The sequence below is a fragment of the Mixophyes fleayi genome, chromosome 9, assembly GCF_038048845.1.
Source record: "Mixophyes fleayi isolate aMixFle1 chromosome 9, aMixFle1.hap1, whole genome shotgun sequence".
NCBI classification, from domain to species: Eukaryota; Metazoa; Chordata; class Amphibia; order Anura; family Limnodynastidae; genus Mixophyes; species Mixophyes fleayi.
In genome coordinates this window covers 60,341,625-60,358,464 of record NC_134410.1, presented here as the reverse complement: position 1 = coordinate 60,358,464, position 16,840 = coordinate 60,341,625, and the positions used below count along the sequence as shown (strand labels likewise).

Sequence of the window (16,840 nt, the reverse complement as noted above, 5' to 3'; positions counted from 1 at the left end):
CTGTACGCCATTGCTGGATGGAAGTGTTATGCGTATGTGCATACAACTTCCTCCATTCACCGATGGCACTAGGCTGCTGGTAAATAGTAAAAACAATTCTTACTAGAGGGGGGACTCCCAGAGCAGCCCTGGCATGTAAAATGACAGCAGTGCTTCATTATGCATTGCTGCGATTAATAAATAATAAATAGATCCCCTTGTCTCACTTATATTGCAGACTTCCTTCAATCAGCATCGTTGGTCTCTATAGGAAAGCAGTGTATTGCTATGTTATTAATTACACTCACCACTATAGTGTTCAAATCCAAAAGTCTGCAAAATGGAAGAGCAGTATTTTCACTGACAATACATAGAATCGATATGGTGAACAAGTGAGGGCATCAGGGCGACGCGCGTTTGGATCCGAGGGCTCTCATAGACCCAAACATTTTTTTAAAAGCAATATTTACCAGATGAACATCACCACTGTATTTGTTTTGCATGCAACAATCTTTACTTTGTTTAATTCTATATTCTACACATGTAATACAAGGTGAGAATATGAACAAGTTGGATGTATGAACTTCCCCATAAAGACAAGTTTCTGCTATGTCACATCTTATTCTGTAATTTTCCTTGATCTATTATGTTTATCTTCCTTCTCCTTTCAGCATCACTGCTCTCTATGGGTCATCACCAATCTCTCTCTCTCCTCTTTTCCAGCATCTCTCTCCCCTCCCTATTCCGATTTTCTTCACTTTGCCCTTCTTTTCATGCTGAACGCTTTGAAAGCTCCTAAAACTACATGAAAAGCACATCAAACGCACACATGTACTTTTCATGTGTTGAGCGCGACTCCAGTAAATAGAATGTGAGTGCTGCTCAATGCATGAAAAACACAAAAGTGCACATAAAACCCGGGAACACACAAACAAAAAAAATATTGTATAAGGTTGCGTTTACGAACTACAATAAAAAAAATACCATATAATTTCATTATTAATTTTTTTACTGCTGCTTTTGTGTAAGTGTTTTTACTGGAAAAAGAATTGTTGCTACATTAATAATCTATTTATATCAACTGTATATAGTAACAGTTAATATGTAATCACCTTTGTGCAACACCTGAGCCTATTATTTTGATTGTACCCTATTCTCTTTGTACTAAATAACTGTCACTAGACCTCTCCAACTGCAAGAGTTAACAGAGAAGGCATATTCTTAGGAGGCTTAAGACTGAAGGTTGAAACCGATTTAAATTGTATCTACATAGAAACGACCATTGATATGCTGCGGTACTACAATGTACTGCTACTCAGTGGGCTTCAATGACAAAGCACACGCTGGGACTGATGCTGAACTGGACAAATCCTCAAATTTGTACTGCACATGCCCACAAAACAGGCACGCATAAACATTTGTTGGCATGTCACTTGAGCCTGATTGCGACTGAAAAGGTGGGAAAGTCTAATGTAAGTCCCATACAGCAAAAGCACGTTCATACAATTGTGAACAGATGCAAACTCACACAGAGAGACATATATGCCTTTCAGCATTCATATCAATTTCAGGTGACTTAGGGCAGATGAGTGTATTTTAGCAAGATTTAATTTTTTTATTATTTGTACAGGAAGAATATCTCACAAGTTTGCAAGTATTCCTACACTACAGAAAGCATTAATAAGTCCAGAGATGGGGGTTCTAATCCCCTTATCTCCCCCATCCTGGCTTCAATATACACAAGGTAACCTTAATGTAATGAGTATGATTGGCTCTTACTCATATATACTAATATATTATCCTTATTTTCCCCCTACACATTATAGGGGGTATTCAATTGTTCGGCTTGACGGCTGAAATACTCGCGCTCTAAAACTATTACCGTTAATATGGTAAAATTGCGCTTAAAAACCGTTCATACGGTAATTTACTCGCTGAATTTCAGCTCGCAGCTCGGGGAATAATTACCGTATTAACGGTAATAGTTTTAGAGCACGAGTATTTCGGGCGTCAAGTCGAACAATTGAATACCCCCCTATAAGTACATTTAACTCAATAACATGCAAATAGAAGAAAATGCATTTTAATTTTTAAAGTGCAGATTTTGTTAGGAAAACTTGTGTGTAGAATCCTGCTTTTTACTGTTTTGGAAAGGTGGATTAATGCTAAAGCAAGAACCACAAAGAATATATTGGTGGTGTTTAGAAACAAAATACACATTTATTTTTAGTTCAATTTATATAAAAAGAAACAATTTTTGCCATGTCAAGTCGATTTTCTTTGCTGAGACAGTGGTATAAGCAAACTAATGGTATTTTATGAATGAAACAAATTAGTAGTAGAGTTGTGTGGGTAGTACAGAAACAAATTACTAACATTGATGTTACAATGAGACAACCCCAAAAAGTGCCAAAACAGGCTCAGCAGAGGGGTGAGAAAAACTTCAGCGGAAAAATAGGTTAAATTAAACTTTTTCTGTGTTTCTCCTAAAATACTGGTCAGTTTAGTCCAATTTACAGTTAAATCAATAATGAGACTGAGGGGACATCAGGGCTATTTTTATTCCATGTGTCACTTTTGTGCATTTTCACAGAACAGATTTAACCATTGCATTCTTCCAAAACATTCTTCTTCTATGCACAGGTCTGGGATCTACTATGCAGGATTTTTGGGACACACAGAGTGCTATACAACAGGTTTTTCATCATGGCACCTTAATAGTTTTTCTTAATAATTTAAAAAGTATTTCTTTCCTGAAGGAGGGATTCTGGGCAACTGTATCCCTTCTGCCCCTGTCTGTGCCAGTACTTGTTGTTAAGACAGGGTGGATTGTAGCAGTGATACAAGCCATTTCTTCTGATAAGTAATCAGACGCTCCTGGGGGTACGACATCACTGGTGTTACATAAGGTCTTTGTGCTGTCATGGAAACTGACTCAGGGCATGTCACTTCCAGACGATAGAAGTGATGTGTTGTGATTTAATTTCTATAACAGCACAGACTGTATAAAACTTAACATATATAGGCAACTGTGACTGGACAAAAACCCCCCTAATATTAAAAATCAATCACTACACTCGATCCACGTAAAGTGATGTTTTAAATAATTCCACACAGCAGTTTGCCAGCTGGTACATTGCCTGCTACAGGACTATCAGACCCTCTAGAGAGCAGTTTTTTCTGATTTTAGGCACCAACTTTATACAAGTCTTATTTTATTTTTTAATTAATTATTATTAGGTTTTATAAAAAGAAAAAGCAACATAACAGAACAAATCAAGGAGCCATGTATATATAAGACAAAACAAAACAAAACAAAACAAAACACGTAGAAGAGTATTGAAAAGCAATTACATGGAATTGTCAGACTCCAAGTGATACAAATTGTGTCATGCATGGTCATTGCTGCAATGTGGGATAGAGAGAGAAGGAGAAAAAGAGGGATAGCCAAATAGAGGAAAAAGAGGGGGATGGGGGTGCTCACTAAGGTATACAGAGGTATGAGGATGCGATATGAGAGAGACACTGACTCATATGGGGGGGGGGGTACAGAAATCAGAGCGCCAGGGGTGGGGGAGAGCCATGATACACGGTTCAGGGACTACAAACACGAGTGAAAGGTGTGTGGGAGGGGGATGGGGAAGTGGCACAATATGCATGCAATGTATTCCATATGATAAACTTGCCAGATGCGAATAATAATGGTGGGGTGGGGCGGTGGTTCTGGATTTTTCCAAAATAGGGCGAGTTGACATCTCCCTGCGTATGTGTGCCAAATCTTATGTTCTAATCACAATCATTGTGCAATCACTTCAGTAATTTATTAACATCATTTGTATGTATAATATACTAATATAAAGCCCAAACAGTACAAATACATACCCCCTGAGGTTACCTGGGAACTCTTAAGGTTTTACCCTGACATTATGAGTTTAAGAGGTATCTCAGGGCACTGTGAAGTTGATGGGCAAAATCTCTGGATCACTAAGATCACTTTCTACTAATATGTCATTTTTTCTTTGTTTTACTATTGTTGTTGACTGGCGTCAAAACTACCAAGCTAGTTTTCTGCTACTTACAACCCAATAGTTGCAGCTGCAATCTCATGATTGTTATTTAACATAAATCACTTTGTTGTACAAAGACACATGGGGGTATATTATTTACTAAACTGCGGGTTTGAAAAAGTAGAGATGCTGCTTATAGTTACCAATCAGATTCTAGCTGTCATTTAGTAGGATGTACTAAATAAATGATAACTAGGGGCCTGATTCATCAAGGTACGCAAACGCATACGCATCTGCTAAACGGGACTTGAGCTACGTAAATTACCACATACGCAGCGCAAACAGAGCAGATACGGCACTCAAAGTCAACTCAATCTCAAACTCCAACGCAAATATAACGGTTTGCGTCACTCAAAGTATGAAACACAGATGTGTATGCGTTTGCGTACCTTGATGAATCAGGCCCTAGAATATGATTGGTTGCTATAGGCAGCATCTCCACTTTTTCAAACCCGCAGTTTAGTAAATCTAGCCCATGGTGTTGTTATTTTTTTACTTTATCTTCTTCTCTTCTTACACATCAAGCAGTTACATACATCAGGCAGTTTTACACATCAGTCATGTATACACATCAGGCAGTTATACATCAGTCATGTATACACATCAGGCAGTTACACACATCAGTGGGCAGCACGGTGGCTTAGTGGTTAGCACTTCTGCCTCACAGCACTGGGTTCATAAGTTCAATTCCTGACCATGGCCTTATCTGTGTGGAGTTTGTATGTTATCCCTGTATTTGCGTGGGTTTCCTCCGGATGTTCCAGTTTCTTCCCACACTCCAAAAACATACTGGTAGGTTAATTGGCTGCTATTAAATTGTCCTTAGTGTGTGTGTGTGTGTGTGTGTGTGTGTGTGTGTATGATAGGGGATTTAGACTGTAAGCTCCAATGGGGCAGGGACTGATGTGAATTAATTCTCTGTACAGCACTGTTTACAGTTTTCTACGTGCCATGATAGCCACAGTACCATCACATATCATGAGATGCTTTCGATTACCCCTCTTGTCAGCATTTACGTTCACAGCACAATCTTCTGCCTCCCTCTACCATCATGTATAGCGAGGGCTCTGACTCAGATTCTCTCATTGGAAACCATTTGACACTGAAATGCAGACCTATTCCAGCTCAGAGACTGTGCAGCAAATAACTATTTTGAAAATGAGTTATTGGAAGACTGCCTACAAAAAAAATAATATTTATGCTAAACATGTACAAGGCTTGCTGTTTTAAAAAAAATAGTATATGAGATTGTAGTTTTAAATAGCATAAGAGAGCAAGGTTAGTGTTGGAGGTGCCATATTCTCATCTTAGCACTGTTACTGTGTGTCTGTGAGAAGATAAAACATGAAATCTCTATATCTGCTGTGCACAAACATGAGGTTTTGGAGGGAAAAGATGGAGGTTGTTCGTATACACATTCATTTGGTGAGTGGTACAGCATGAGCAGTAACTAGGATGATGACAGTGGGGTGCTAGGGTGCAGACAAGTGAGGAGAGGAAACATGGGGAAGACAAATGGAGAGGCAGACAGGGTGAACAGGAGACAGGAGCATGTGAGGCAAGGTGGCAGATAAGACAAAGTGGAATGCATAGACCCTGGGTATACAGAATACAAATTAAGGAAGTGATACAGGGGAACAAGAGGCAGTCATATGGCAAGAGAGATGAGACGGGGAGAAGACATGATGGCACTGGCCAGATATGAGGCAAATAGGTACAGGTATGGAATACATAAAGCAAGGACAATGGGTAAAGGAGACATAGGAGAGAATATAGGGAGTGACATGAGGGAGGAGCAGACTGAAGATACAAACAGGATAGATAATGAAGTAAGAGGATAGGGGGAGCTGGGGATGCAGAGGAGTGCAAGGAAACACAATGTAGAAAAATAGAGAACATATCAAAGTAGTAATCTGGGTAGACAAGGATTGGGTAAAAGGGAAACTATGGAGACCATGCTGGAGAGAGATAACTAGCATGGAGCAAAATAGTTATTTTATTGCGTATTTTGTGTCTGAGATATGTCTTTGGTCACACCTTGGTGCACACAAGGTGGCAAAAATAGGGAATAAATAGAGCAGCCAAAGGGTATATTGCTCCCTGCTTCAAATTGTCTTGGCTATTCACAATCTAATATTCACTAATCTATAAAGTGCTAAAAAAAGAATCAGCATTTTCACCATATTAAAGTTTAGAGCGCAACTTGTGGTATCAGCCCTGCCCCTCCAACCTACTACATGACTAAGTGTATGTGGGCACCCCTTTTTGTTAGTGTGTTTGGCCATTTAAGCCACACCCATTACGAACAGGTAAATACAATCAAGCATACAGCCATGCAATCTCCATAGTCAAACATCAGTAGCAGAATGGGTTGTATATGAAGAGCTAAGTGACGTTCAATGTGGCATTATCATTGGATGCCTTCTTTCTAACAAGTCAGTTCCTCAGAATTCTACGCTGCTAGAGCTGCCCGGTGAGCTGTAAATGCTGTTATTGTGAAGAGGAAATGTCTAGGAGCAACAACAGCTGAGCCACGACGCGGTAGGTCCACACAAGCTCACAGGACAGGACCGTTTAGTGCTGAAGTGCGTAAAAAACATCTGGCCTCGGTTGCAACACTCACTACCAAGTTCCAAACTGTCTCTAGAGGCAACATCAGCACAAAAACTGTTCATCAGGAGCTTCAAAGCCTGCATGATCGAACAGCTGCGCACAAGCCTCAAATCACCATGTGCGATGCCAAAAACATCAACTGGGGTGAAGTAGAGCTCACTGGTATTGGACTGTGGAATGATGATCACTATCTGGCAGTCTGATGGCCGAATCTGGGTTTGGCAGATACCAGGAGGCTGCATCCTACTCGAATGTGTACTACCAAATGTAAAGTTTGGTGGAGGAACATTAACGATCTAGGACTGTTTTTATAGTCTAACCCAGTGTTTTCCAAACCCAGACCTCATGGACCCCTAACGGTGCAGGTTTTCCAGGTCACAAGTGAAATAATTAGTGCAACCTGTGGATCTTTCAAAATGTGTCAGTCAGTAATGAATACACTTGTGCTCCTGCAAACAGATATGGAAAACAAGCACTGTTAGGGGTCCCTGAGGACTGGGTTTGGGAAACACAGGTCTAACCTGAGCTCCTTCCAGTTAAGGAAATCTTAATGCTACAGAATTAAATTATATTCTAAAGAACTGTGTGCTTCCAACGCTGTGGCCTAAGTTTGGGGAAGGGCCTTTTATGTTTCAGCATGACAATGCTCCAGTGCACAAATTGAGGTCAATCAAAGAATGGTCTCCCGAGTTTGGTGTCGAAGAACATGACTGGCCTACACAGAGTCCTGACATCAACTCCATCAAACACCTCTGTGATGACTGGGAAGACTGACTCTACGCAAGGCCTTACTGCCCAAAATAAGGACAAGCAAAACCTTGAAATCTTTGTCATGTTCCTCAAAACATTGCTGAAAAATTTCTGAAGTGTAGCAGGGCACATTATCCTACTGAAAGAGGCCACTGCCATCAGAGAGAACTGTTGCCATGAAGGGGTGTACTTAGCCTGCAGCGATGTTTAGGTATGTGGTACGCGTCAACGTAACATCCACATGAATGACAGAACCCAAGGTTTACCAGTAGAACATTGCCCAGAGCATCACACTGCCTCTGTTGGCTTGTCCTCTTCTCATAGTACATCCTGGTGCAATCTCTTCTCCAGGTAAACAACTCACAGGCACCCAACCGTCCACATGAGGTAAAAGAAAACGTGATTCATCAGACCAGGCAACCTTGCATCTATGAATCCTCATATGTAGTAAGCTGAGATGCACTTTGTGCTCTGACACTCTTCTATCATAGCCAGCAATCTGTGCTACAGTAGTGTGCTTCTGTGGGATTGGACCAGATGGGCTCCCAAGTGCATCAACGAGCCTTCTCGGCCCATATATATATATATATATATATATATATATATATATATATATATATATATATATATATATATATATATATAGTTAGCTTAAGAGAAGGGGATAGTATGCAAGTGCAATGTAATTTGTATTTTTTTGTGTTTTATCCTCTATTCCTAAAATCCCACCCCAGAGGTGGCTACATCAACGCCTCGGTAGTAACAGGCTTGGTAAATACAAAGAACTAAATCATTAGAAGATTTCGATTGCTAATAACACTGTTCAGCCACATTGCATGAAAGGGAGTTATTTACTTGTGGAGTGGGTGCAGTAATTCCTGATTTAGTGAGTGGCATAGCTGTGTTCTAATTAGGGACTCACAGACTGATTAGCACTGCAGGCGAGGGGGAGATCAGATGGGAGGGAAAGCAAAAGCAGCGCCTTTTTTTTCCACCAGGCTCCCTTTTTGATGCTTTCTGTTGTTTGAAAACCCTGTTGTAGTCTCTGACTTTATTTTCCTCAAGAGATTTGCTGATCAAGCTGGCCCTGTCTCCAGAACAGCATCTTAGCGGCACGATGCACGGTTTTCAGACCAGCGTTTGATGTGAGAAGGCATGAAAAAAGGACTTTTAAATGTGAGTTTCAATGCCTTACTGGAGAATCTGAACACACATGAAAGCATCTGAGTTGACAGCTATGTAGGCAGTTTTTCTATTATGCACAAAACTAGTTAACCTTTTTGCTGCTGGAAATGACGGTTCAGCTCAAGGATAATTCAGCCGTTGTTGACTAATCATTGATCTCTGTATTTTGCTTTAGGGACTGTATTGTGGATGTATAAAAGGGGTTCAAGGAAAGCACTCACTCTACCACTGGACAAATAACATATCAGACACTTTACTCCTTGCCGCCCCTATGTTGCAAGGGAAATCACAGAACACATCTAGAAAATAAGCAGTTGGTTGAAAGTGACATAGAAATTGAGAATAGTAAATTACTGCCACACAACATGGTGTTAATACAATCAGCCTAAGACAAGGCAACCAATAACGTCCGTCTGTTGAACTTGCTTCTGCAGCAGAGTATTTAATTTTGTTTCAATTAGGTTCTCCGGGTCTCTCAGCTGCCAGTCACTGCTGCCTATCAGCTCTGCGGAGGATTATTCGGGGCGCACTGAAGCACACAGCTGTGACTCCTTATTTAGAGGGGACTGGCTTAGTCAGATAACAGATGCCGCTGGGAACACGTCATATATACAAGCCTGGAGATGCTGGGGTCTTCCAAGGGGAAAATTATTCCACACTGGTTGGCATATTAACCCTGTAACCTTTGTTTTGAAACACATCCTACAGTAGGAAAGGTGTAAGTGTACATGTTGTTTGAACAAAAAAATCAGGAGGAAACCGCTGAAATGATTTCATGTTACCTTTACAATAAATGGCAAAAGTCACTGCTTTACCCTTCCTTAAAAAATCTCTGGTCACTCTAACTGTGCTATCAATATATTCGACCAATCGGCTGGGAGGAAGGAGGGCATGTGGTCCGATCCCATAGTGGGCTACCTTGGGCTGGGTCTATGGGCTGCCTGCATTTGTTTTCCTTTAAAATGTTCCTAATATGCTGCTGAGCCAAATTAGAAACCCAAGGTATACAAATTATATTATATAGAATATCAGAGGAGAGCGTGAAATTCCAGACAGTACACAGTAAATGTTCAATACAAAAGGTGACTTCAAATATTCTGAAAATCTACAGTAAGTGACACATTATACACTATATATTACACAATAATATACTTACACATTTCTGTGCAATATAAATTATAAATGCAGTTGTGAACTCACTGACAGTAAAGCTATTGTACATGTTGATCCCTTCACAGCTGCTGAAATGCTCCTCATATCTGTGTGCGTATTGTCTCTACTTACAGTATACATTCTGTCAAATTAAACTTATTTAGAATTATGGAATCAGCAGAATATGTGTGGACTAGCAAAATAACAGCTGCCATTTCCCTACTTACTGCCAGTGTTCCTCCCTTTCCCACAGTGCAATTTGTTCTATTCAGGCAAGCGTAAAAGGTAATTCTTGCCTTTGTAAAAAAAACACACTGAAAACACTGAATACATAAAGTACTAAATTGTAAACATTTTTTCCACCATGTTCATTTTACATAATTAACATAGTAACATAGTTGATGAGGTTGAAAAAAGAAACCAGTCCATCAAGTTCAACCTATTTGGATTTCCTGCGATCCTGCACTTATATTTGAAATTGATCCAGAGTAACCAACCGCCAATCTGTTACAATTGTGAAAATCCCCCCAGACCCAATATTGCAGTCTTATTTTTACCCTATATCCAGTACTATCCTTCATTTTAATTAACGGTCGTATCCCTGGATATACTTTTCCGCTAAAAATTTGTCTAACCGTTTCTTAAACATATCTATTGAATCTGCCATCATAACCTTCCCTGGCAATGAATTCCATATCTTGACTGACCTCACTATAAAGAACCCCTTCCTTTGCTGATTGTGAAATTTCCTCTCCTCTAACCTTAGGGGGTGACCGTGACTCCTGTGTATAGTACTTGGGATAAAAAGTTCCCAAGAAAGTTCTCTGTATTGACCCTTAATGTATTTGTATATGTAATCATATCTTCTCTTAGATAGCTCTGATAGCGTGGTGCCCAGAACTGTACTGCATATTCAAGATAAGGTCTTACCAATGATTTATACAGTGGCAAAATTACACTGTCTTCCCTTGCATCTATGCCCCTTTTTATGCATGCCAATAGTTTATTTGCCCTTGCAGCTTGACATTGAGCACTATTGCTAAGTCTACTGTCTACGAGCACTCCCAAGTCCTTTTCCAATTTAGATTCTCCTTAATGAATTCCATTTAATTTATAGATTGCGTTCTTGTTTTTGATCCCTAAATGCATAACCTTACATTTATCTATATTAAACCTCATATTTCATTTGGCTGCCCAATCCTACAGTTTATTTAAGTCCCTCTGTAGAGAATCTACATCTTGCTTTGATTTTATTACCTTACAGAGTTTAGTGTCATCTGCAAAAATAGAAACTTTGCTCTCTAAACCATCACCAAGGTCATTATTAAATATATTAAAAAGGAGTGGTCCCAGCACGGAACCTTGAGGTACTCCACTTAAAACTTTTGACCAATTAGAAAATGTTCCATTTATCACAACTCTCTGTTCCCTATTCTCTAACCAGTTTTCGATCAAGTACAAATAATGTTTCCTAGACCCAGTTCCCTTATTTTGTAAACCAACCTCTTGTGTGGCACTGTACCGAAGGCCTTTGCAAAATCTAAGTAGAACACATCTACTGTGCTGCCCTGGTCTAAGTTCCCACTAACTTCCTCGTAGAAACTAATTAGATTAGTTTGACATGACCTATCCCTCACAAATCCATGTTGATTCCCACTAATAATCTTATTGTGCACCAAGTAATCCTGAATATTATCCCTTAATATACCTTCCAGTAGTTTCCCCACTATTGATGTCAGGCTTACAGGTCTATAATTCTCTGGTTGTGATCTCGTCCCCTTTATAAACAACGGAACCCCATCTGCTATTCGCCAATCCCTTGGTACTAAGCCTGATGAGATTGAATCTCTGAAAATTAAGAATAGCGCTCTAGCTATTTCTGAGTTTAGCTCCATAAGGACCCTTGGGTGTATGCCATCTGGACCTGGAGCTTTATTTATCTTAATATTCTTCAGTCGCCTTTGGAATTTCTTCCTCTGACAAGCAAGTATTAATTAATGGTATGGTTTAATTTCCATTTTTATGTATTACTTCTACCATTTGTTCCTCTCTAGTAAATACTGAAGAAAAGAAAGTGTTTAATACCTCTGCTTTTTCCTTAGTATCATTTATCAATTCACCCATCTCACTTCTTAGGGGTCCTATATTATCTTTTTTAATCCTTTTGCCATTAATATACTTAATTGAATCTTACCTTTTAGGTGAATTTGATTAAAAAAGGTTTATATTTCAAATATAACAAATACATTATGGTCAAGAAACTTCAAACAGCTTTATAGGCTACAATAGAGGATACATTACCCCTAAATAACTGCTGCACTTTAATGTATGTAATGTCAGAATGGTAGAATTTGTGAATAGTGGGAAAACTTCAGTATCAGAATAAGGAATGCTCTCATAACTCATATGACACGTTACATACTTCTACAAGGTAATAAAGATATTATGAGTCACCTTGAATCTTTATGCATTGTAGAAAAGTAACCAACCTGAGGCCCTGCTTTGAAATGGTAGTGTAACTCCTGTCACTTGTAATTTCCTGATAGTAATTAAGATATATGTTATTCCCTTATTTATGTCAGTAAATGACTATAATTGGTAACACCACTCAATGTCAATAAAAAAATAAATGAAAAGGACCTTATTACAGTATTACTATCTCTTGTGTGTTGGATGCTAAATACATCAAGTTATCCTTATTATACACTACTTACATGCTGCAGACCAAACAAATTTCCAAACTGCATATAAATTACATTTACTAATGGAAAACTGAATTGAACATGCGCAAATTGATCATCGGATAGGCATATCATCATCTTCCCGTGTCATTTAAGGTAGTTAAATATAGCTATATAAAACAGGAGAGTGAACTGGGTGACCCCTGGAAATGAAAAGATCTGTAATTTAAGAATATCAATCAAGCAGCTCCAGTGCTATCAGATGTGACAGCTCTCTATCAGGGTCACCTCTTCCCTCCTGTACAATAATGGATATATCTCTAATTCCTTAGATTTACAGATGCCTCTCAAATAGATTCTTATAAAAGGTTTTAAATCTCACATAACTCTTAAGGAATGACTGAAGGCAGACTATACTATAAAAATGTTTATTGCTAGAAAATAGCTTATCTTCGTGTTGGTGATATATATTCTGTATTAAATGCAAATCAGAACAACCAGCGAGTGTTTGGGACAACAGTAGTAGACCAGAATATACAGCAATATGCAATGACTTGATATGACACCACCAAATCCTGTGATCATTTGCCATCTTACTTGAGAACCTGCATACCACGTGCCAAGCCACATGAATTACTAATTTCCAGAACCATATTATGCCTAATAAATACATATGGTAGCACAGTCTGCAGATCAATACTACGTACAGGCATTAATTCCATTTACATCTTTACATAAATCCAAACTTCCAAAGTTTGTTTCCATCTCTTGGAAGGACATAAATAGCCCTTCTATTAATCTGTTTACTTCCTGCTGGTGTCTATTGGGTCTCTTTTATTAACCAAATATTAAACAAAATAACTGTGTATTAATCCTAACATCATTATAGCCTGCCTGTGTTTTGTTTTGTGATTTTTATGTTTAGTGCATAGTTTGTTATGGCTTATAGTGTACTCTGGATAGCTGTGAAAGTTTAGGAATTATATCTATTTATCGATAAGTTTGAGATTATGAATGTTAATCTCACAGTGCAGGCTCAGCCTTTTTGGCCATTTAATATGCTGAGAGAATAGAAGGAACATTGTGATAAAATGTTACCAAGTGCAGTTTTGCATACACAAAAAAGGTTATAAAATGAAGTGAAATCTTGCTTTGAATAAACATGAACTGGAAAGATTTTGTTTTCTCTATATTAAAGCATTGCTTTCATTTGGATAGTGATGTCCACTAAATGGTTCTAATCTACAACCCAGTTGCAAGAAAGCAAATTTCCAATAGATAGATAAACTGTTACTCTGCCTTTTAATCCCACAAATAAATGTAGAAAGCCATCTTCCTCACCTCCCAGTCCAGGACTGATGCTTGCCATTGCGCGATTTTGTCAATATTTTCCAGTCTCCTCTTCCGCTCATTGATCTGTTGAGTGACATTCCTCATGACAGCGAGAGCTGCTGCCACATACCTGTAATCGCTGTGGATATAAAAGCAACACACAACACATTTAGGTGTGGGCAAGAGGATATAGTATTTTATGGGCCCAATGTATTGCTTTTGCAGGGGAGAATTGGCAATATTTGGCATGGAGAGCTAGGGAAATAAAGTGGCCCATGGCACAGCACCACATCATCTAATACACAGTCTACTGATGTTGAAATACCTATAGACACAAAGGTATTTTTTCTCATAGTGCTACAATTCAAATGTTCAAAAGAAAAAAAAAAAACTCATGTAATAAATTGGGTGATAAACACTAAGAACAATATATTGCATTTAGCTATCCTACAAATATTACCCTATTTCAATTACCTCTTGTCAAATACATACACACACATATATTTTGTAGAGCATCTAATTTTATAAAGCTACCTCTAGCCCCAAATTAGATATATTTTTAGCCTCAACTTAATAAACATTGAAAAATATCTCAAATGATTCCATTCCTGCAAGTACTTTACAGCAGGGCATCTGTTTATCCATGCTTCCCAACATTTGGTTGTTTCTAAACAGAACCATGTGTGTGATGCCACAAAGGGGGCATGATCACGCTACATCGAAGCGTTTGGCCACTACAACCTCCGTCTCCTATAAGCACCTTTTCTTTTTTCTTTTTTTTTTTCTTTTTTTAATATTTTATTGGATTTTCAAAGGCAAAAATACAATATAAATAAACCAATAATTATATAGGTATGACATTGGTAAATATCAAAGCATGAAGACAAAATATTCAATGTTATATAATACCTCTGAGTAAAGTTGTGGGGAGACAAACTAAGGGGGAGGATTAAAGAGGGAGAGAAAAGTGAGTTTAATTAGTAGCTATCAAGTGGCTTATCTAAGCTAAGGGGGAGGTGTCAGTATCCCGTAGTAAGGATGGACATGGAAGGGAACGTGTCATAATAATTTGTCCAGGGAGTCCATACGTTACGAAAATTAGTTGGAGTGTCATGTAATCTGGCCATTATGCTCTCCATACGATAAATTGCCCATATATTTTGGATAGTCTCTGATATCGAGGGTGCAGTAGGTTGTTTCTAACCAGCTGCGATTATGCAATTTGCAGTGTTAAGGATATGGCGTATCAGTTTTTGAGTAGGGTAAGAAATGTTAGAGATAGGTCTAGGCAGAAGTGTGCATAGTGCTGTATCAGGATTGTTAACGTCAGTTGTGCATATTATAAGCGTGTGGATAGCTCTCCAGAAAGGGCGTATTTTTGGGCAGGACCACCATATGTGCAGCAGGGTGCCTCCATGACCACAGTCTCGCCAGCAGAGATCAGAGGATATAGGGAACATAGAGTGGATACTTGTGGGGACCCAATACTATCAATAATACATTTTATAGGCGTTTTCTTTAATTTTGACTGAGATTGATGTTTTTGCCAAGTTTGATTTAATTTTGGACCATTCTTTCGGATCCAGGGTCTCACCCGTGTCTTTTTCCCAAGCAAGTTTGTGTGGGTCTTTGAGAGGTTGATTGTGTCGTAGCAGAATTTGATATATAGTTAAGATTAGACCTTTCTGAGAGAGGGAACTACGGCAGAGGGTTTCAAAAGGTGAGCACTGGCCCGAGGCCAGAGGAAGTTTGAGTGAGTTAAAGAAATGTCTGAGTTGTAGGTATTGGTAAAAGAGTTGTTTGGGGATGGTTAATGAATGCTGAGAGCTTCAAATGTGGGGAAAACTCACATGGGAGCAGGATCCCAGGCGAATAAATATAAAAATGTATTATATTTCGTCCAATGATGAAACAAACGGTGGCTCTGGCCTGGAGGGAAGGAGGTTGAGTTTCACAGAGTGGATAATAGTGAGTGGCCAGAGAGTGATTGATAAAATACGTGCGGCATGGTCCCAAATTGAAAGAGCAAATTTAATTGTGGGGGTTTGGGAGATTGAGGGGGGTCTCTGTTTTGGAGTTGTCCATAGGGTGAAAAAAAAATTAGTAAATCTGATTCAATCTGCGTCGCTGGTAGGGAGGTGAATGCCATGTAATGCACTGGGAAAAGTGAATGGCTAGGTAGTATTTCCGTAGGTGTGGAACACCAAGTCCTTCTGAAGTTTGATGTCTGTGGAGGATGCAGATTTTGGGTTTAAGTCCAGGCCATATAAATTTAGTTAGGGTCTGTTGTAAATTAGTCATAATATGGTTGGGTATGTGTATAGGTAGTGTTTGCCAAATATATAGTAGTCTAGGGAGGATATTCATCTTGAAAGGGGCGATGCGGCCAAACCAAGATATAAGGTGTTTAGTCCAACGGCTGATGTCTGAGTTAATGAAAACTTAAAGACGGGGGATGTTGACTGCGTGGGGTTGAGGGTATGTTTTCATTAGATAGATCCCTAAATATTTAAGTGTCCATGTTTGCCAGCGGAATTGATAATTTGTTTTAAGTGTTTGGAAGGAAGTTGGTGTCATATTCAAGTCTAATACTTCAGATTTATCTGTATTTATTTGTAATTGGAAAGTGAGCTCTATTTTTCTATTTCTTGGAATAAGTTAGGTAGAGATATGTGGGGGTTGGTTACAGTCAGAATGACATCATCTGCGTAAAGAGCAATCTTATGCTCGTGTGTAGATATTTTGATCCCAAAATTATCTGAGTTAAGTCGGACTCGAGCCGCTAGAGGCTCCATGATGAGGGAGAAAAGCAAGCGCAACAGAGGGCAGCCCTGGCGGGTGCCATTTTGGATTGAGAAAGACAAGGATTAATAGCCATTCAGGACCACGGCCGAAGGGTTATAGTATAAGGCTGAGATGTCCCTACAAAAAGCCCCCTGGATTCCCATGCCCACCGGTACTTGCTGCATAAATGGCCAGGCTATTCGATCAAATGCTTTTTCAGCATCTAAGGCCACCATCAGAACAGGAAGGGCAGAACAGTTAGCATAATGAATAAGATCGATAAGTCTTCTGGTATTA

At 39.1% G+C, this 16,840-nt stretch overlaps 1 protein-coding gene across 1 annotated transcript in view; it reads right to left on the bottom strand.

Annotated features, from left to right (window-relative positions):
- ARHGEF9 (Cdc42 guanine nucleotide exchange factor 9) overlaps positions 1-16,840 on the bottom strand; it is a 288,329-nt gene that overhangs the window by 19,566 nt on the left and 251,923 nt on the right. The window contains 1 exon segment of the mRNA XM_075184406.1: positions 13,769-13,898. Within this exon segment, the coding sequence (XP_075040507.1) occupies positions 13,769-13,898 (130 nt within the window).